The sequence below is a fragment of the Pan paniscus genome, chromosome 21 (genome assembly GCF_029289425.2).
Source record: "Pan paniscus chromosome 21, NHGRI_mPanPan1-v2.0_pri, whole genome shotgun sequence".
Lineage (NCBI taxonomy): Eukaryota > Metazoa > Chordata > Mammalia > Primates > Hominidae > Pan > Pan paniscus.
In genome coordinates this window covers 56694228-56715153 of record NC_073270.2, presented here as the reverse complement: position 1 = coordinate 56715153, position 20926 = coordinate 56694228, and the positions used below count along the sequence as shown (strand labels likewise).

General features: G+C 43.9%; 2 protein-coding genes across 2 annotated transcripts in view; one reads left to right on the top strand and one right to left on the bottom strand.

Annotated features, from left to right (window-relative positions):
• Positions 1-2875: 2875 nt before the first annotated feature.
• MOCS3 (molybdenum cofactor synthesis 3) lies at positions 2876-5125 on the bottom strand. Its single transcript, XM_003815264.5, has one exon. It carries the CDS (start codon positions 5123-5125, stop codon positions 3743-3745), a length of 1383 nt encoding a protein of 460 aa, XP_003815312.2. The 3' UTR covers positions 2876-3742.
• DPM1 (dolichyl-phosphate mannosyltransferase subunit 1, catalytic) overlaps positions 2884-20926 on the top strand; it is a 28472-nt gene continuing 10429 nt past the window's right edge. The window contains exons 1-5 of the mRNA XM_003815265.7: positions 2884-5605; positions 8683-8782; positions 17559-17592; positions 20298-20374; positions 20459-20484. Coding sequence (XP_003815313.1) covers positions 5445-5605; positions 8683-8782; positions 17559-17592; positions 20298-20374; positions 20459-20484 — 398 coding nt within the window. The 5' untranslated portion in view covers positions 2884-5444. The remainder of the gene's footprint in view (positions 5606-8682; positions 8783-17558; positions 17593-20297; positions 20375-20458; positions 20485-20926) is intronic.

Genomic DNA, 20926 nt, shown 5'->3' with positions numbered 1-20926 from the left:
CCACATCTAGAGAGAAGGAGGCATACCAAATGTCTCAGAGTACATTTCTATTGTATCTGGAATACACTTCCGTGATTGTCAGGACATAGATTGCTTTCTATGCCCTGACAGGGCATGAACACATATGAAGCAATGACAAAGTTTTGCTTAGAGTCAGTATAGCATGACACTTAGGGAATGGGCTCTTCAACCAGAGCATCTGGATTCAAATCCCAAATAACACAGTAAGTGCTCAAAATATTAGCTATTATTGTATTTAGAATAAAAACCAAACTACTATGGTCTACAAAGTTTATGATGTTCCCTGCTTCTCAAACCTCACCCTGTCCCACTCTCCCTAATTGTTTGCAACCCAACTTGCCTCTGCAGTTTCTTGAACGGAACATTCCAAGTTTATTTACCTTGAGGTCTTTACAGTTATTTTTCTCCCAGTATAGAATTTTCCTCAGATCTTCTGTAACTGGCTCTCTCTCACCTTTCAGGTTTTGGGTTTAATGTCATCTCTGAGGCCTTCCATAATTAAGCTATTCAAAACAGATCCCCTCCCCCACCCTAATATGTCACAGTTTCATTTCTTTTATGGCACTTATCAGTAATTTACTTATCACCATTTAAATATAAACTCCTCTACAACAGGAAACCTCTTGCTCATTTTTATTCCTGAACCTAGAAGAACTAGTACACTGAAGGCATTTGATATTTGTTATGAAAAGGAAACAACAAAAAAATCAAGTTCAGGCTGGGCATGGTGCCTCACACCCGTAATCCCAAGCACTTTGGGAGGCTGAGGCAGGAGGGATGCTTGAGCCCAGGAGTTTGAGATCAGCCTAGGCCACATATTCAGACCCCATTGCTACAAAAAAATTTTTAAATTAAAAAATGGCTAGGCATGGTGGCACACAACTGTAATTCAAGCTACTTGAGAGGCTGAGGTGGGAGGATCACTTGAACCCAGGAGGTTAAGGCCACAGCGAGCTGTGATCACAACACTACACTCCACCCTGGGCGACGAAGCAAGACTTCGTCTCAAAAAACAAATTATGTTCAAATCCTATCTCACCATAAAAACCTAGCTACAATCCCCAGAGAAAACCAAATTTCAAATACTAATATATGCCAGGTGCAGTGACTCATGCCTGTAATCCTAGCACTTTGGGAGGCTGAGGTGCACAGATCACCTGAGGTCAGGAGTTCAAGACCAGCCAGGCCAACATGGCGAAACCCCATCACTACTAAAAATAGAAAAATTAGCCAGATGTGGTGGCAGGTGCCTGTAATCCCAGCTACTCAGGAGGCTGAGGCATGAGAATCACTTGAACATGGGAGGTGGAGGTTGCAGTGAGCCGAGATTGTGCCGCTGCACTCCATCCAGCCTGGGGGATAGAGCGAGACTCTGTCTCCAAAACAACAACAACAAAAAACAAATACTGAAATAGATCTGGGTTGTGTACCGGGTATCTGTTATATTCTTAACAGCCCATCTTTTGAAAAATATTTCACTATTTGGGAAAATCCCACATCATGAGTTCTGTCTTCCTATTGTAGATATCAAAACACAAATTCCCAGCCTCTCTTGCAGCTAAGATGTAGGCATGTAATTAGACTCTGCCTACCAGGCACCCTCATAAGGCTTGACTCAGAAAAGAATAATGTAGTGACTCTGTTTCTTGACACATGGACTGTGGCTGAAGTGTTGGGCTTTCTGGGAGAGTGGGGGGGGCACGTCAAGTGAAACTGGTGAGACTGTAGTGGCGTTTCCTCCGGTACTTGATAGGGCAGCACAACATAGACACTGCTCTCCTAAGGCCAGTTTTGTGCATGATTTCGGGCATCATTCCTAGAAGTACAGCCTTGAATCTGTCCCCAAAATTCTCAAAAGCACCTCCTATCACTTTAGTAAACCCTTTTAACACTTAGCTAGTCAGCTTCTCTTGCCTGTCCCCAGTGACAACCAGGTTTACAGGAACTACAACTGTCTATAACTTTAGGACTTCAGTCTTTAGAATATGAAATTGTTCCTGTGTCTCGCAATTTGTTTCCTGCTATGTATCAGAATCAGTTGTCCCTGGAAGAAGGAGATGAAAAACACAGGCCAGCCATCTTTGTTCTCCACTCCAGGTCACAGTCATTTACCTCCATAACTCGTTGGGAGGAACAGTCATAAGAGACCTGCTTCATCTTTATAACAGAAGGGTATACCATACTTTAAGTATACCTGTTCAAAGAATTAGTTACAATGTTTCACAGTTAAAAAGTGATGACTAATTTTGAATTTGTTAAATACCACCCTCTTATAATAAAACAAGATTCTATATCACAAATTGCAAACTGGTAAGTAAATCTGGTCTACAAAGGGTTTTTGCTGGCTTATGATACATTTAAGCTTTAAAAAAAATGGTTAACAGAGATACAAAGATTTTATAGTTATATCTGTGATTTCTGCCATTCTTAAAAAAACAACAGCAGCAATTGATGATTATAAGCCTGCACGCAGCAAGCAGGAGGTCACAGGCCCCCTTTTGACAAGCCATTAGTTCATCTGGCCACTGATAGGCACTCACAAATCAAATTTTTACTTATAATGTTGTTGTATATATTGGAAGTTGGTGAGACTACCTACTATTTTATGAAAATGTTAAGTAAACAAACATAAAAACATTTTACATTAGTATAAAATGCTGGAATAAAAAAACATTAAATCAAAAGAGAAAAGGCAAATTAAAGGGGGAGAGGCAAAGGGTTGGGACTTTGACTTGAAAATTCCAAAGCAAGTCAAACCATAGTATGCAATTTAAACGATGTGATATGTGTGCAACATAAGGTGGACCCTGAAGTTAACTTTAAGAAAACAGTAGCAATTTATAAGAGACACTGACAGACTACAAAGGTGGTTTCCTTTATTTTGGTAAACTTTAAAGATCTCGGGAGGGTGTGGTGGCTCACGCCTGTAATCCCAGCACTTTGGGAAGTCGAGGCAGGCGGATCACGAGGTCAGGAGTTCGAGACCAGCCTGACAAACATGGTGAAACCCCCTCTGTACTAAAAATACAAAAATTAGCCGGGCGTAGTGGCGTGCGCCTGTAATCCCAGCTACTCAGGAGGCTGAGGCAGGAGAATTGCTTGAACCTGGGAGGCGGAGGTTGCAGTGAGCTGAGATCGCACCACTACACTCCAGCCTGGGCAACAGAGTGAGATTCCATCTCAAAAAAAAAAAAAAAAAAAATCTCATTTTGATACTAATTCAAAAGGCCAAATAGAATGACCCTCTTTCTGAATAATTAAAACATTTACATTTTAAACATGTATTTCTGTAGGATGTATTCTATCATCTGAAATATTAATAAGATCCAAGAATTTCTTAACTGAACAGTAAACAGATCCTAAGTATATAATCTGTGAAAATGATTTAGAAAGCATTTTGACTGGGGGAGGTGGAAAATAAGGACATGTAAATGATCTGCAGTTTAAAATACAAAATACTGTCACGTTACATCTCACATGTCCAAGACATCCTCCGTGTGCTGAGAAAAAAAATGATGGTTCTCAGAAACGGTATAATCCATTAATAAGTCATTCATCCAATACATAACAATTTTTAAAACTCCTTATAAAAAGGAGTCCACGTATTCACAGATACTGTAGAATCCCCAGCTTCTATGTATATTACCGAAAAATGCAAACAAGTGTATCTTTGAGGTATTATGGCAATCCACATCTTTCTCATCAGACTATACCAGTCACCTCAGTACTGTGGAAATGTTCCATCGATTTTGGCAGCCCAGGCCATGAGGCCCCCCACAACATCCCGAACTGTTAAAGGGTCTAACTCTTGAGCTGCTGATAAGGACTGGAGTATCTTCACGGCTTTCTGTGAGTCATTTCCCAGTTTGCAAATCACATAAATGGGGACAGCAGCCCCTTCTTGTGTGCCCTGCTTCTCTTCCCAGATTGCTTCTTTTAAGAGTTTCAGGCTCTCCGCATCCCTGCGTTCCAAATGTTTCAGAGGGATGTGTAGGGCATGAGGCAAACGACAAATGTCCACCTCCACCTGAGGCCTGACGTCCAGCAACAGGTGGAATGCCCCAGAATCCAGAAGTCGCTTATAGTCGGTGACAGAAACACGCTCCTCTGGGCTCAGTAGTTGCAGGGAGCGGCATTTATCAGTGGCTGAGGAGCCACAGAAGGCTTCATAGTCCAGCAGATCAGTCACAGTGGGCCGTTCCCCGCAAGCTGCACAGTCGAGCCTGCGGCTCCGCAGCCGAATAGAGCGGAAATGCCCTCTCAGGGCATCAAAGAGCAACAAGCTGCCACTGTAAGAGGGGCCCAGACCCGCCGCGATTTTCAGCACTTCCAAGGCCTGCAGGCAGCCTAGGACCCCGGTAACGACACCGAGCACCCCGCCGTCCGCGCAGTTGGTCACTGTCTCCGCTGGGGGTGGTTGGGGGAATATGCAGCGATAGCAAGGCCCACCGTCATAATGGTAGACTGTGATTTGGCCCTCGAAGCGCAAGGCACTGGCAGACACGAGGGGCCGACCCGCCAGCACACATGCGTCATTAACCAGGTAGCGAGTGGGCACGTTGTCCGAGCAGTCAGCCACCACATCATATCGGCGGACCAGGTCTAGGGCAGTGGCTGGCGTAAGGGCCTGAGTGTACGGCACGCATTCCACTGCCGAATTGAGGCGGCGCAGCGAGGCGGCGGCCGAAAAGGCCTTGGCCTGGCCAGCCAGTGCCTCGCCATGCAGCACTTGGCGGGCCAGGTTGCTCATCTCTACCACGTCATAGTCCACAAGGCCAAGGCGGCCCACGCCGGCCGCTGCCAAGTACTGCGCTAGTGGACAGCCGAGCCCACCGCAGCCCACGATTAGCACGCACGCGGTCCCCAGGCGCAGCTGTCCGTGCACGCCCAGCTCGGGCAGCACTAGCTGCCGGCTATAGCGCAGAATCTCATCTCGGGACAGAGCGGCCTTCGGCGGCAGCGGCGACACCGGAACCAGCCGTTCTGGCTGCGATGCCTGCTCAGCCAAAAGAGCCGACGCCAGCTTCTGCTTCAGCGAATTCAATTCCTCCTCACGTTGGGCAACTTCAGCTTGTAAGGCGAGTATCTCCTCCCGGGAAGCCATGGCGACCTCTTCCGGAAGTTGTCGTGAAAGGCATTTCCGCTTCCGACTTCTGTCTCCTAGCGACTGGGATAAACTAAAAAATTTTATGGAGCTTGGGAAAAGGTGATGAATAGATATTTACTTCCTGAAGAAACCTTCAGATTAAACTTCAAAGACGTATAAATCCAGAATATTTCTAATTGAACCACGCAATGGCCCTAGAAGAACTAGCGATCAATCACACAGATCATCCCCCGCTTCCGAATTTGGTACGGTCCGACCCGTCCTTTTCCGCGCCACATTACGTAATTCCGCTTCCGGCATCTGGCTCAGTTCCGCCATGGCCTCCTTGGAAGTCAGTCGTAGTCCTCGCCGGTCTCGGCGGGAGCTGGAAGTGCGCAGTCCACGACAGAACAAATATTCGGTGCTTTTACCTACCTACAACGAGCGCGAGAACCTGCCGCTCATCGTGTGGCTGCTGGTGAAAAGCTTCTGCGAGAGGTAGCGCACCAGGTCTCCCTCCCCGAAGAATGAGATGGGCTGGCTTCCCCGGCCCGGGTGTCGGCAGCTGGCTGCGCGAAGCGGCCCTGTCCAGCCTTCTTTGCCTCACACAGGAAGGCCCGGGGAGAGGGCCACCCTGCGAGGGAAGCAGAGGCGGATGCTTGTTGGGTTTTCTTCGTGTCCTGGGTTCTCATTCCTGCCCTTGGGTTTTGTGAGACTCTCATTTATCTTTATTATGTAGTACTCCCGTCCCCCGCCTTTCCGTAGAAAGGTTGGCCACTCGTTTACTTGGAAGCGAGGCTGAAAGCGTGATCCCACTCCTCCCTCTAGGCGGTCAGGATCTGCGGCAAGAGCCGGGAGTCCAAGCGAGAGCTCTCACTCTCCGCTCCGGTGCCGAGTGCTTACATAAGCATGAGGTTTGGTGTGTGTGGGTTAGGGAGCTATTGCTGGGCACGATAACCTTTCTGGAAAGGAGAAAGCAGAAGAGCATCTTCGCTGATCACTGGTGGATGTTTGGTGTGATTGTTAGAACCGGGATGGGGGGTGGGTGGAGTTCGAATTTGGAAGTGTTAATGCAGTGTTTTTAAAAACTGCAAAAAATCCTGGAGTCAGTACGAAGTAACTTGTTTTACGATTGCACAAATGGGATCATGCTGTGAAATCTTTGAAGACTTTTTCTCATATTAACATGTACAAACATAGCAAATTACTTTGGAAGTTAGGTAACATTCCATATGGCTGTGTTATTTATTTAATCAGGTCATGGCAATGAACTGGATTATTTCCAGCGCCTTTTGGTTGTTTCTGTTTTTTGGCTTTTGCTTTGTCGATGAGAACAAGGACTTTGTTCACACCATATTTTCCAGCTAAATTTAGAAAAGTGCTTGACACATAGCGGTGCTCCTTTATTGCATCAGTGTTGGCAGCAGACACGTTCATACTTTTACTTGTGTACTAGGGATAAATTCTTCGAGGTAGGATTGCTGGGTCGACAGAAATGTGCTTAAAATGGACAGTTACTGCCAAATTGCTCTAAAGAAAAAAAAGGTTGTACAAGTTTGGACTCTCCATTCTTCAGAGTGCCTGTTTTCCTATCAACCAGCCCGCCTGAGCATTAGACTTGACATTGTTGGAAGTACTCATTTGTGAAAACCATTGCTGTTTTGATTGTATTTCCTTGAATAACTGCCTTCATATGCCTTGCCCCTCAGAGTTTTAAAATTTTTATTTTTCCTGTTTAATCTTTTAATTTTGATTTCTATAAGCTCTAAATTAAAGAAATTAACTATCATACAACCGATCTCGTTCAGGGCTTCTATTCTAATTTTGCAAATTTTTTTTTGCTGTTTTAATTTTTTTATGTAGTACAATTTATGTTTCCTTTTAATGGTTTGTGAATCAATCTTTTAAGATCAAAATGAAGTTTGATAAAGGAAACAAAACTTGTCAGATGCAATCAAATTACTTGAAGTCAGCCCAGCTTGGTACCTTTGAGCTGCCTCACCCTCAGGTGGTGTAGCTGCTTTGAAGTGGTAGGGGACAGTAATTTGCTTTTAACGACCCCATTTTGTTTATGGAATTTCTCTTTCAGCACGTCTATTAAAATCACCTTACATATTTTGGCATGTAAAGGCACCAGTGCCCAAATTGAAGGCACAGTGGGAAGCCAAAGTCATTGTTCTGCTCTTGGAGAATAGATAACACAGGGGTTTGCTTTCTTGTCTTCAAAGTTTGCTGGGGCTGACTTGTTAAAGCCTTTAACAGTGGAATATGTTTTCTGGTTGATTTTCTTGTATTTGTTTCTTTTTTCTTTTTCTTTTTCTTTTTTTTTCTTTCGGAGACGGAGTCTTGCTCTGTTGCCCAGGCTGGAGTGCAGTGGCGCCATCTTGGCTCACTGCAGGCTCCGCCTCCCGGGTTCTTTTTAGTAGAGACGGGGTTTCACTGTGTTAGCCAGGATGGTGTCGATATCCTGACCTCGTGATCCGCCTGCCTCGGCCTCCCAAAGCGCTGGGATTACAGGTGTGAGCCACCGCGCCCAGCCTCTTGTATTTGTTTCTTAAAGCAGGACCAAGAGAAAACGGAATGTTATGTCGTAGGTATTATTTATCCACCAAGTATTGTGTTGGTTTGTTTTTAGACTAGAAACTACCACCTGAGATTAATGGGAAGTAACAGATGTTAATTCTGAAGCACAGTGGAATCTTTTGTAATGCTACTCTGCTTTTGTTTTTTTAATTTGATAATGTGAGGTAATAGGCACAACTATTTGAAATTGTGGTTTAAGATAGTGTCACCATTCTAAAATCGGTTTTTTTAAAGACGAAATTAAATCAGATTTATACTTGATTATTCTATTTGGATCAGATTAACAAGAATAATCACTGAGTTACTCAGTTTGGTTTGAGTTACCATGTAAAGTGCTTTTGAAATATTTTATGTAACTAAGATTTGCTATTAAGGTTCAGAATATTATTTCCAAATAGGTAATAAAATTTCATATGGCTGGGCACGGAGGCTCATGCCTGTAATCCCAGCATTTTGGGAGGCTGAGGCGGGCAGATCACGAGGTCAGGAGATTGAGACCAGGCTGGCTAACACGGTGAAACCCCGTCTCTACTAAAAATACAAAAAATTAGCCGGGCGTGGTGGTGGGCGCCTGTAGTCCCAGCTACTCCAGAGGCTGAGGCAGGAGAATTGCTTGAGGCCAGGAGGCAGAGGTAAGCCGAGACTGCGCCACTGCATTCCAGCCTGGCAACAGAGCGAGACTCCATCTCAAAACAAAAAAAATTCATATGATACATAGGTCATTACGTGATTTTCTTTTGAACTAAAAAGCATGTTCTCTGTGTAGGAATTCTTTAATATCTCAGGACATTAGCATGTTTCAGCAACATACTGGGTTTGGAGGTAAAGTACTAAATGTTTGACATTTATTTCATTTGATAATTGAAGTTTTCCTCAACGATTAATATAGCAATACATCTCCATTTATACTTTTAAGGAATTAGTAATTTTTAAATTACTTTTAAATTTGAGAACACTGTCATCAGTCATTAATACAAATTTAATTTTTTTAGTGGAATCAACTATGAAATTATAATCATAGATGATGGAAGCCCAGATGGAACAAGGGATGTTGCTGAACAGTTGGAGAAGATCTATGGGTCAGACAGAATTGTAAGTTATAAGAACATTTTTCTGTGATATGAATTGTGATTATGTAGGGGAAAGATGAGACATGAACAATGCTTAAATTCAATCTATTTGTTTAGAAACTGAAAAGATAAAGAGCAACTTACACATTTGGGATTTAAATGCATTTTTGTTGTCCGTAAAATTTTACATATCTTTGGTATGTTGGGTCAGTGGTCATTTTACAGCAAAGAGTGAGCCTTTGGATGAACTCTGTTTATAACTAATTCTGCAGATAAATTTTCTTGAAGGGCAAAAATTAAACCATGATACTGAATTGACAAGGAATATTATATAATTGGGTTATAATTGGTAGTGTGTGTGTGTCTTAATCTTTCTTGCTCCCTTTCGGTAAGTATTCTCATGCTTTCATTAGAGAATACTGCCTGAAATTAAGAGCGTGTAGGTAGAAAAAGTTACTGTTTTCTTGTGAAACATTAATGACTTCTTAGAGTACTTGGCATTTTTAGTCTATAGAATAGTCTTGTGAAAGTAGATTGACTGTATTAGTCCTAAACTTTAGATTCACCCACTGTACCTTGAAACTTGTTATTCTAATATAGAAGTTACTTAGGCAAATATAGAGTTTATTTTATAATGGCTTCATGAATTTTATTTTTGGTTACCGGTTTGTATTTACAAATGTTTATGTATACTCGAGCTCTTTTTATAATTTATATTCACAAATTATTGCAGACCACAGTTTTTCAGTCTTGGCACTATTGACGTGTGGACAGATTCATTCTTTACTGTGGGGGTTGTCGTGTTTATTGTAGGATGTTCAGCACCGCATCTGGACTCTTCTCACTAGATGCCACTAGAAACCCCCCTCCCCACTTGGCAACTGCAAATGTTTGGATATTGTGAGATATTTCCTTAGGGGAAAAATTACCCTTTGCCTCCAGTAGAGAACCATTGGCATAGAGAAAGAAGTCCCTTTGAGAACCTTTATTGTTATTTACAGTTCAAGAAATGGTAAATTAATCATTTAAAAAAAAGTCACTCAGTCTAAATATTCTTAATAAATCTCAGTAATAGAAATACTTTCTTTTTTTTTTTTTTTGTAGCCAAGAGCTTTTATTTTTTTATTTTTTTATTATTATTTTTTTAATTTATTTTTTTATTGATAATTCTTGGGTGTTTCTCACAGAGGGGGATTTGGCAGGGTCATGGGGCAATAGTGGAGGGAAGGTCAGCAGATAAACAAGTGAACAAAGGTCTCTGGTTTTCCTAGGCAGAGGACCCTGCGGCCTTCCACAGTGTTTGTGTCCCTGGTTACCTGAGATTAGGGAGTGGTGATGACTCTTAACGAGCATGCTGCCTTCAAGCATCTGTTTAACAAAGCACATCTTGCACCACCCTTAATCCATTTAACCCTGAGTGGACACAGCACATGTTTCAGAGAGCACAGGGTTGGGGGTAAGGTCACAGATCAACAGGATCCCAAGGCAGAAGAATTTTTCTTAGTACAGAACAAAATGAAAAGTCTCCCATGTCTACTTCTTTCTACACAGACACGGCAACCATCCGATTTCTCAATCTTTTCCCCGCCTTTCCCGCCTTTCTATTCCACAAAGCCGCCGTTGTCATCCTGGCCCGTTCTCAGTGAGCTGTTGGGCACACCTCCCAGACGGGGTGGTGGCCGGGCAGAGGTGCTCCTCACTTCCCAGTAGGGGCGGCCGGGCAGAGGCGCCCCTCACCTCCCGGACGGGGCAGCTGGCTGGGCAGGGGGCTGTCCCCCCCACCTCCCTCCCGGACGGGGCGGCTGGCCGGGCGGGGGGCTGACCCCCCCACCTCCCTCCTGGACGGGGCGGCTGGCCGGGCGGGGGGCTGAACCCCCCACCTCCCTCCCCAATGGGGCGGCTGGCCGGGCGGGGGGCTGACCCCCCCACCTCCCTCCCGGACGGGGCGGCTGGCTGGGCAGAGGGGCTCCTCACTTCCCAGTAGGGGCGGCCGGGCAGAGGCGCCCCTCACCTCCCGGACGGAGCGGCTGGCCGGGTGGGGGGGCTGACCCCCCCACCTCCCTCCCGGACGGGGCAGCTGGCCAGGCGGGGGGCTGACCCCCCCACCTCCCTCCCAGACGGGGCGGCTGGCTGGGCAGAGGGGCTCCTCACTTCCCAGTAGGGGCGGCCGGGCAGAGGCGCCCCTCACCTCCCGGACGGGGCGGCTGGCCAGGCGGGGGGCTGACCCCCCCACCTCCCTCCCAGACGGGGCGGCTGGCTGGGCAGAGGGGCTCCTCACTTCCCAGTAGGGGCGGCCGGGCAGAGGCGCCCCTCACCTCCCAGACGGGTCAGCTGGCCGGGCGGGGGGCTGACCCCCCCACCTCCCTCCTGGACGGGGCAGCTGGCCGGGCGGGGGGGCTGACCCCCCCACCTCCCTCCCGGACGGGGCGGCTGGCCGGGCGGTGACCCCCCCACCTCCCTCCTGGACGGGGCGGCTGGCCGGGCGGGGGGCTGACCCCCCACCTCCCTCCCGGACGGGGTTCCCGGCTGCTGGGCGGAGACGCTCCTCACTTCCCAGATGGGGTGGCTGCTGGGCGGAGGGGCTCCTCACTTCTCAGACGGGGCGGCCGGGCAGAGACGCTCCTCACCTCCCAGACGGGGTCGTGGCCGGGCAGAGGCGCTCCTCACATCCCAGATGGGGCGGCGGGGCAGAGGTGCTCCCCACATCTCAGACAATGTGCGGCTGGGCAGAGACGCTCCTTACTTCCTAGATGTGATGGCGGCTGGGAAGAGGCGCTCCTCGCTTCCTAGATGGGATGGCAGCCGGGCGGAGACGCTCCTCACTTTCCAGACTGGGCAGCCAGGCAGAGGAGCTCCTCACATCCCAGACGATGGGCGGCCAGGCAGAGACACTCCTCACTTCCCGGATGGGGTGGCGGCCGGGCAGAGGCTGCAATCTCGGCACTTTGGGAGGCCAAGGCAGGCGGCTGGGAGGTGGAGGTTGTAGCGAGCCGAGATCACGCCACTGCACTCCAGCCTGGGCACCATTGAGCACTGAGTGAACGAGACTCTGTCTGCAATCCCGGCACCTCGGGAGGCCGAGGCTGGCGGATCACTCACGGTTAGGGGCTGGAGACTGGCCCGGCCAACACAGCGAAACCCCATCTCCACCAAAACCAGTCAGGCGTGGCGGCGCGTGCCTGCAATCGCAGGCACTTGGCAGGCTGAGGCAGGAGAATCAGGCAGGGAGGTTGCAGTGAGCCGAGATGGCAGCAGTACAGTCCAGCTTCGGCTCCGCATGAGAGGGAGACCGTGGAAAGAGAGGGAGACGGTGGGGAGAGGGGGAGGGGGAGGGGGAATACTCACTTAGAGGTGAGTGTCAGTTGTATGAGGTCTTGGTGGCAAGAGTTTAAAGGAACTGTGTTACTACATGGTAAATGTAGTTCTAGGAATTCTTTCAGTCTGTCTCACAGATGAGTAACTCAGGTCTGTCACACCTCAAGTCTTCTCTGAAAACCTTCTAATGGATGGGAATACAGAAAGAGGTAAAAAGTTGACAAATTTTCAGGCTTCTGGCAGAGACTCAGTAATGCTAGGTTTGAATTTTTGGCCAGTAGTTCCCCGTTTTCTTTTAGAAGCCCAGGGTGAAGGCCACTGATTCACAACACTCTTGAGTTATGTGCTGCCATTTAATCTCGGACCATCAACCAGACAACATTTTGAATACTTTTGTCATAAAACCTCAGCCTTAGGATGTGATTGATTGATTTTAGGGAATGGTTACTAAACTGACCTTTCAAATTTTGGAACAACATTGTCTTCAAAGACATTTTTCCTATCAACCCAATAAAATTCAAAATGAGAAAGTTGCATTCACTGTTATGATTTCCCTCTACTACCAGATAAAATTCCTTATTCATTCATTATTTTATGACATTTAAATAAGTTAAACTAGAAAATGACTTTTAAAAACAAACAGTATTAATCCATGCTAGGGATGACACTTGCTTTTAGTGACAGATGTATGTTTCGTTGAGAAAATGAAGGATTTTGAAACCATGTTAGAATACCTCAGATAAAGTATTCACCACAGATGCTTTGTCAGCCTTTCAGACTGGCTGAAATGAATCTTTCAGAAAAGAAGCCAAAGAAGATGTTTTTTAAAATTCTGTAGGTGACACAACTGAAGCAAGAGGTTAGGTCATTTTTAATGACCTAACTAGGTAGGACCATAGAGAAATTGGGGGCACTTACTCTGAACTATTCACAGTGCTTACAAGGCAGAGATCTGAAATTGTGAAGGACTTCAACTGCTCTGTGTTGAATGCTTTTATTATGTTTGGTTTATGTAGTTTGTTTCATCTCCCAACTTGAGATCAGATAAAGTCATTTATATTTTGTCATATTTTCTTCCAGCTTTATTGAGGTATAATTGACAAAGTTATATATATTTAAAGTATGAATACCACATTTGGGGAATGAACCTGTCCATCACCTCACGTAGTTACCCTTGGGGGCAAGTTGACAGTGATGAGGACAGTTAAGATCTGCTCTCTGTGAATTTCAACTATATAATATGATACTATTAACTATAGTCACCGTGCTGTGTAGTAGATTCTTAGAACTTTGTTTTACATTTTGTCATTATTTTATAGTTTAGTATTTTAAAAACTTACTCTGATAATAAAATGTAACACGTTTATTCTTAAAACATCAAATGTAAGATAAAAAGGTTTGACTACTTGAAAATATTAAACTTCTGTCCATTCCTAAATACCAAAATATTTCTAACAAGATCAGTACCCCAACCAACCAGATAATTCATAAGACCAAAACTAGAAATGGCCAGTAAACAAGAAAAAAATACTGAGCCTCACTGATAAGTGAAGATTTACAAAACAGGAAGAGAGTACATATTAGCCTTATTAGCTGAAGATTTATTTTTATTTTCTCCTATCTTTTTAACCCAGTGTTTCTGAGAGTATTATAGAACAAGTCCACTCAAATACTGTTGATCCTAGTATAAATTGATACTGTTTTTCTGAAGTATCATCTGGCAGTAATCTCATGACCCTCAAAAATCCTTAATGCCTTTGTAATAAGTATAAAGCAGTTTATAAAACTGTATATGTAGTATAGTCTCAATTCTGTTTTTAAGTAACTTTTTTCAAGACTGTCTGTGATAAGTTTTACAAAGGTTCTTGTCAAACAAATTATAGTTTCCCATAAAAGTATTTTATAAGCAGCTGTGGCAAACATGCTTCAAAAAGTATATGCCTGTCATTCTTGCAAGCACTTTATGTGAATCCACTTGCTTGTTCCTCATGAAAGCCAAGTGAGAGGGGGCTTTGTCACGCCTCTTTATATTCTCAAGATCACATGGCAAATGAGTAGTGGCCAGGATTCAAACCCAGGCATTGTGGTTCCAGGGTTCATCTTCCTGTCTGTAATGCTATCCTGCCTCACATAGAAAGGGGCCATCAGATTGATATGAAGAAGCAAAAAAGGATCAGGGGAGGGTGGAGAGGTGGAATTAAGAGTCTGAAAGTAAAGCATACCAAATAGAAATAGTTTGGATTTCCTACATAAGAAATAAACAAGCACATCCTTGTAAAATATAAATGTTACCAGTAAAACCGAAGTTGCCTTTGATGAACATTTTATTTATTTATTTATTTATTTATTTTTTTGAGATTGGAGTCTCGCTCTGTCGCCCAGGCTGGAGTGCAATGGTAAGATCTCAGCTCACTGCACACTCTGCCTCCTGGGTTCAAGCAGTTCTCCTGCCCCAGCCTCCCGAGTAGCTGGGATTACAGACCTGCACCACCATGCTGGCTAATTTTAGTATTTTTAGTAGAGACTGGGCTTCACCGTGTTGGTCAGGCGCTTCTTGAACTCCTAACCTCAGGTGATCTGCCCACCTCAGCCCCGCAAAGTGCTGGGATTACAGGCGTGAGCCACCACGCCCGACCTGATGAACATTTTCTATAGGCATCCCATTCCCTTGCACAGGGGAGACCCAGGTCAACAGTTTGGTGCGTTTTTTTGTGCATATATGTGTGTATGTGCATTTGCAGAACTAGGTAGTGTGGTGGTCTTGTTTTTTAAAACATAACTGCCATCTTCCTGTATCATCATTACTTCTAATTCTGTCTTGGCGATCTTTTGTCACCAGCTCACCTCATTTCTGTTAATGGCTCCATAATACTCTAATATTTTATATAAACCTTTGAAGATTCTGAAAATTATAAGTATCATAGTCTCCTTGTCCATGGTTTTGCTTTCCGTGATTTGTTACCTGCAGTCTGAAAAGAGGTAAGTACAGTACAAGATTTTTTGAGTTAGACCAAGTTCACATAACTTTTATTACAATATATTGTTGTAATTGTTTTATTTTATTATTGGGTATTGTTAATCTCTTACTGTGCTTAATTTATAAATTAAACTGTGATAGGTGTGTATGTATAAGAAAAAGTATATATAAGGTTTGGTACTATTGGAGATTTCAGGCATCTCCTGGGGATCTTAGAAAGTATCACTTGGGGTTAAGGGGGTGTGCAACTGTAACAAAGTTATCTTTGTTTGTTTGTTTGTTTGTTTGTTTTTTGAGACAGAGTCTCACTGTGTCACTGAGGCTGGAGTGCTGTGGTGTGATCTCAGCTCATGCAACCTCTACTTCCCGGGTTCAAGCGATTCTTCTACCTCAGCCTCCTGAGTAGCTGGGATTACAGGCACGTGCCACTACACCTGGCTAACTTTTGTATTTTTAGTAGAGATGAGGTCTCACCACGTTGGCCAAGCTGGTCTCTTAACTCCTGACCTCAAATGATTCACCTGCCTCAGCCTCCCAAAGTGCTGGGATTACAGGTGTGAGCCACTGCATCTGGCCAAAGTTATCTTTTTTTAAAAGAAAGGTTTTCCAGCTAAAACAGAGTTGTAGAAAATCTCAGATGAGCTTTTAAAAATTTGCTTTTTCAGGGCAGATACCGGATGGGGATCAGTATTTTGTCAGAAATTATTCACAAAATCAAATAAAATTTAGCTGTGATCTGATATATCCTGCTCGATTTTGTTCAGTGACTTGCAATTATCATAGATGCTTATTTGAATGTCTTTCCTTCCTGTAAGCTCTTACCAGACAGCAGTGTATTTTATCCATCTTTATGCAAGATGTACTTTGCTATAGATACAAATTGTGACTTAAAAATTTTTAAATGTGGGGATAGTGGAGTAAAAGTGTAGAGGATTTCTTTTTAGCAGTTAGAGTTAGATTGTTATCAGCTTAAAATAGCCTGTTATCACTATAAGATGGGTTTTGTAAGTCTCATGGTAATCATAAAGGAAAAGCCTAAAGTAGATTCACAAAAGATAAAAAGTAAGGAATCAAAGCATAATAGTACAGAAGATAATCATAAAGGAAAGGAGAAAGAGAAAGAAGCAAAAGATCTATAAAACAACTAGAAGCAATTAACAAAATGGCAGTAGGAAGTTCTTACATTACATGTCGGTAATTACCTTGGATATAAAGGGATTAAATTCTCCAAAGACCTGGAGTGACTGAATGGATTTTTTTAAAAACAGCCAACTATATGCTTCCCACAAAAGACTTGACTTGTAAGGATACACATAGACTCAAAGTGAAGGGATGGAAAAAGACATTCCATGCAAATAGAAACCTCCAGCAGATTGCATACAGTGAAAAAAAAAATTCATCTGCTTTAATTGAAAATGCTTTGTTGAGAGATTTGCAGTCAGAGGCAACCTGCTTATATACTGGCAAGTGTAGAAGGGGACAAGATAGACAAGACATGCTCACTAATGAGTCTCCCTGAACCCCATACCTCAGAAACGTAGGGCACAGTGAGAACTTTGGCATTTGACTTTTTAAGTGTCCAGCCAAAAGGAAAAACTAAACAAGTAAAAGTCGGGCTCCAACTATTAAGCAAAAAGATTTAGGAGGACTAAGTGATTGACCAATAGTAAGAAAAGAGAAAGAATTTAATTAGGAATATGACATGTCCTTGGACCAGTAGAGGAGATGAGGTCATCCAAGCATAAGGTCAAGATAAGTTAATAGAGGAAGAGTGATATTAGTATTTAAAACCCAAAGGGAATCGAGAGAACAAACATCAGATTTCCCAAGAAGGTGCAAAATAATGAAGTAAGTCCTACATTTTTCTAGGAAGGAATCAATAGGTTTAAAAGGAAAATCAAATACAGATGTAAAGACATATTATTTAAATTAGAGTGAGTGACACCAGAAAAAAAAGTTTAAAATTTTGATTGTAGGGTCGGGTTAAAGAATGTTGCTTTGCTGGACGGGCGCGGTGACTCATGCCTGTAATCCCAGTGCTTTGGGAGGCCGAGGCGGGCGGATCACGAGGTCAGGAGATCGAGACCATCCTGGCTAACACGGTGGAACCCTGTCTCTACTAAAAATACGAAAATTAGCTGGGCATGGTGGTGCATGCCTGTAATCCCAGCTACTCTGGAGGCTGAGGCAGGAGAATCACTTGAACCCAGGAGGCGGAGGTTGCAGTGAGCTGAGATCACGCCACTGTACTCCAGCCTAGGCAACAGAGCGAGACTGCATCTCAAAAAAAAAAAAAAAAAATGTTAGCTAAGTTAAACTATTTGGTTTGTTACCAAATGCTTTTTTTTTTTCTTTTGGCAAAAAAATATTAAGGATACTTTGCTTTAAGTTCTAACAAGTGCAACTATATTTCTATTAAAGTGAGTATGCACTTTTGAATAAAATAAAATTTAACATGATAAGATTTCTGTTTCTTTGTGTAAAATGCTATTTCTTATTCCTACAGCTTCTAAGACCACGAGAGAAAAAGTTGGGACTAGGTAAGTCGTGTAATCTCTAACCCCTCACACCTGCTGCTTGCTTGGTGACATGATCCAGTGTGTATTTTCCCAGTTTGGAATAGGGCCAAAATACAGTAACTTCCTATGATGGTTTTTAATGATCTTAATGACATTTAAATGGTATAACTTGGGTCGCCTGTGTAAGTCAAGACCCACTCAGGAAAACAGAACCACTGTAAGTCTTTCAGTGTAGGGAATTTAATACTGAGTCTCTGGTTACACCCCTGAAGGAGTTCCTGAGAAACCAAATGGAGCAGTGAGGCTACTAAGATTAGTAACAGCTGGAGGTCACTACCACCCCTAGGGACGGAGCAACAGCAGGAAGAGATGTTAGAGCCCAAGAACCTGGGCTGCCCAGAGGGAGCTAGAATGATGGGGCAGGGGCTGCCTGGCAGGAGCTAGAACTGTGGGAAATTCCCAGTCAGAGGTAGGAGGGAGAGTAACAGAGGGAGGACCACTTAGACTTTTCCCTTTTCCCCTCCCTGCAGTCTTCCACCTGTACCTCCCAAAGCTGTTTGGCAGCCAGTTGACAAGAGAATCTGGAATATGTAGTTCACCCAATATAGCACAGAGTAGGGAAGGGCCAGAGAATGGGTCTGAGGGCAAATATCTTGGACCAGCATGCTGCAAACCTTGGAACATCCTTTAAGTTACAAGTTTAAAAAGTTACTCTTCATTTAAGGCTGGGCACAGTGGCTCACAAATGTAATCTTAGCACTTTGGGAGGCCGAGGTGGGCAGATCACGAGGTCAAGAGATCGAGACCATCCTGGCCAACATGGTAAAACCCCATCCCTACTAAAAATACAAAAATTAGCTGGGCGTCGTGACGCGCATCTATAATCCCAGCTACTCGGGAGGCTGAGGCAGGAGAATCGCTTGAACTCAGGAGGCAGAGGTTGCAGTGAGCCGAGATCACACCACTGCACTCCAGCCTAGTGACAAAAACAGTTATTCTTTATTTTTAAAAAAGGAAGCTTTTCCAGCTTTTAAACATACAGCATTATTGAAAAGCTCATATGAGCTCAGTAATTCTGAGAGGAAACTCTGCCTTTATTTGTGCTAAAACTTAACATGAATAAAGCACAATGCTTAACTGGAGTCTGCTATCTTGAAGACCATCAATTCCCAAGCATCAAATGTTCTCAGTATCTGAACCCAGAAGATTCTTTGGGATTCAAAAAAATCTGGAAACTGCCATGAAACCAAAAAGTGTAAATATTCACTCCTTTATCTTTCTGAGACAGTCTTACTCTGATCCCCAGGCTGGAGTGCAGTGGCACAATCTCGGCTCACTGCAACCTCTGCCTGCTAGGTTTGAGCCATTCTTGTGCCTCAGCCTCCCGAGTAGCTGGGATTACAGGCGTGTACCACCATGCCTGGCTAATTTTTGTTTGTTTGAGACGGAGTTTCGCTCTTGTTGCCCAGGCTGGGGTGCAATGACGCGATCTCGGCTCACCGCAATCTCTGCCTCCCGGGTTCAAGCGATTCTCCTGCCTCAGCCTCCCAGGTAGCTGGGATTGTAGGCATGCACCACCATGCCCAGCTAATTTTGTATTTTTGGTAGAGAAGGGGTTTCTCCATGTTGGTCAGGCTGGTCTTGAATTCCCGACCTCAGATGATCCGCCTGCCTCGGCCTCCCAAAGTGCTGGGATTACAAGCGTGAGCCACTGCGCCTGGCCAATTTTTTGTATTTTTAGTAGAGATGAGGTTTTGCCATGTTGGTTAGGCTAGTCTCAAACTCCCTGACCTCCAGTGATCCACCCGTCTCAGCCTCCCAAAGTGCTGGGATTACAGGCATGAGCCACCACACCCAGCCGATATTCACTTCTTAACAAAATAAGTTAGAAGAGTTCAGCCTTGCTCATAAGACACTTGTGAGGGGTCTGGACTAGAGAATGCAAGAATCCCCAGGTCCTGCTCCTGACAAGTTACCCTAGCCTGCCAAGTCCCTGTGGGACTTTGAGGCATGGAGCTGGCTGAGTAATGGTCACCTAGGCCTTTGGCCCCAAATACCAGAGCAAGGGTCTAGCGTACCAGGTTTACGGTGTAAAAGACAAGAAAAAGGGAATTGAAATGTTTTGGATGGAGAATCAATAGGACTTAATTACAGTTTAGAAGTTATGGTTAAAGGCAGGAAATCAAGAATCATCTCTAGACCTGTGGATGGAGCAGTTGGATAGTTGGTGCCTTTCCTGGAGAGGTGGCCTGTAAGAGAGAGGTAGAGAATTGGAAGATGATTTTGCAATGTTATCTTTGAGATTTCTGAAATACCCAAGTGGAGATATTAAGTAGGAAGCTGATTTGTAAATGTGGAGCTCATCAGTGTCTTAGGGGGATGCCAAGGAAACACCAGATGGGTTTTTAAAGCATGAGAATGTGATAATTGTGCTACATAATCTCAGACTTTTGAACTTATAAACTATTTCTTTGCTAAACTGAAATAGAGGTATGATCTGTTGTATTAAATTGACATCTGAATGGGGGTGTGTGGCCAGCTATCTTCTTGATTATATATGTAATATACATGAACTTATGTACTTAAGGTGAAAAATACCAATTTATTAATCTGACTTTTAGAGAACTAATGTGTGCTCTTCAGGTGCTAAACAATTTCCTTGATGTTCAAATGTATATGTAAAGATTTCTGTTGATTTTCTTGAATGGATATACTTTCATTTTTAGGAACTGCATATATTCATGGAATGAAACATGCCACAGGAAACTACATCATTATTATGGATGCTGATCTCTCACACCATGTAAGTGGTATGTTTCTTTATTAGCTATTTATGGTAGTCTTAGCCTATTTTACTGACTTACTGTTTATTCTTTTCAAATTTCAGCCAAAATTTATTCCTGAATTTATTAGGTAGGTACTATTTCTAATATTTGAAAGAAATATGACTGGAAACATTTATCTTACTGGTTTTGGGCTTATTTTCATTTTTTATTAATCAAAAATACACATACTATTTTTTCTATCAAAAATATAAACAAAGTTTGGGAAGTCAGGGTAGGAGGGTTGCTTGAAGTCAGCAGTTTGAGACCAGCCTGGGCAACAGAACAAGTACTTGTCTCTACAAAAAAAATAACAAAAATTAGCCAGGCACAATGGCATGTGCCTGTAGTCCCAGCTACTCAGGCGGCTCAGGTGGGAGGATGACATGAGCCCAGGACTTCAAGGCTGCAGTGAGCTATGATCATGCCTCTGCATTCTAGTCTTGGTGACCCTGAGACAGAGTGAGACCTTGTCTCTAAAATATTTATCTGTATAGATAGTAGACACACACACACACACACAACACACATTT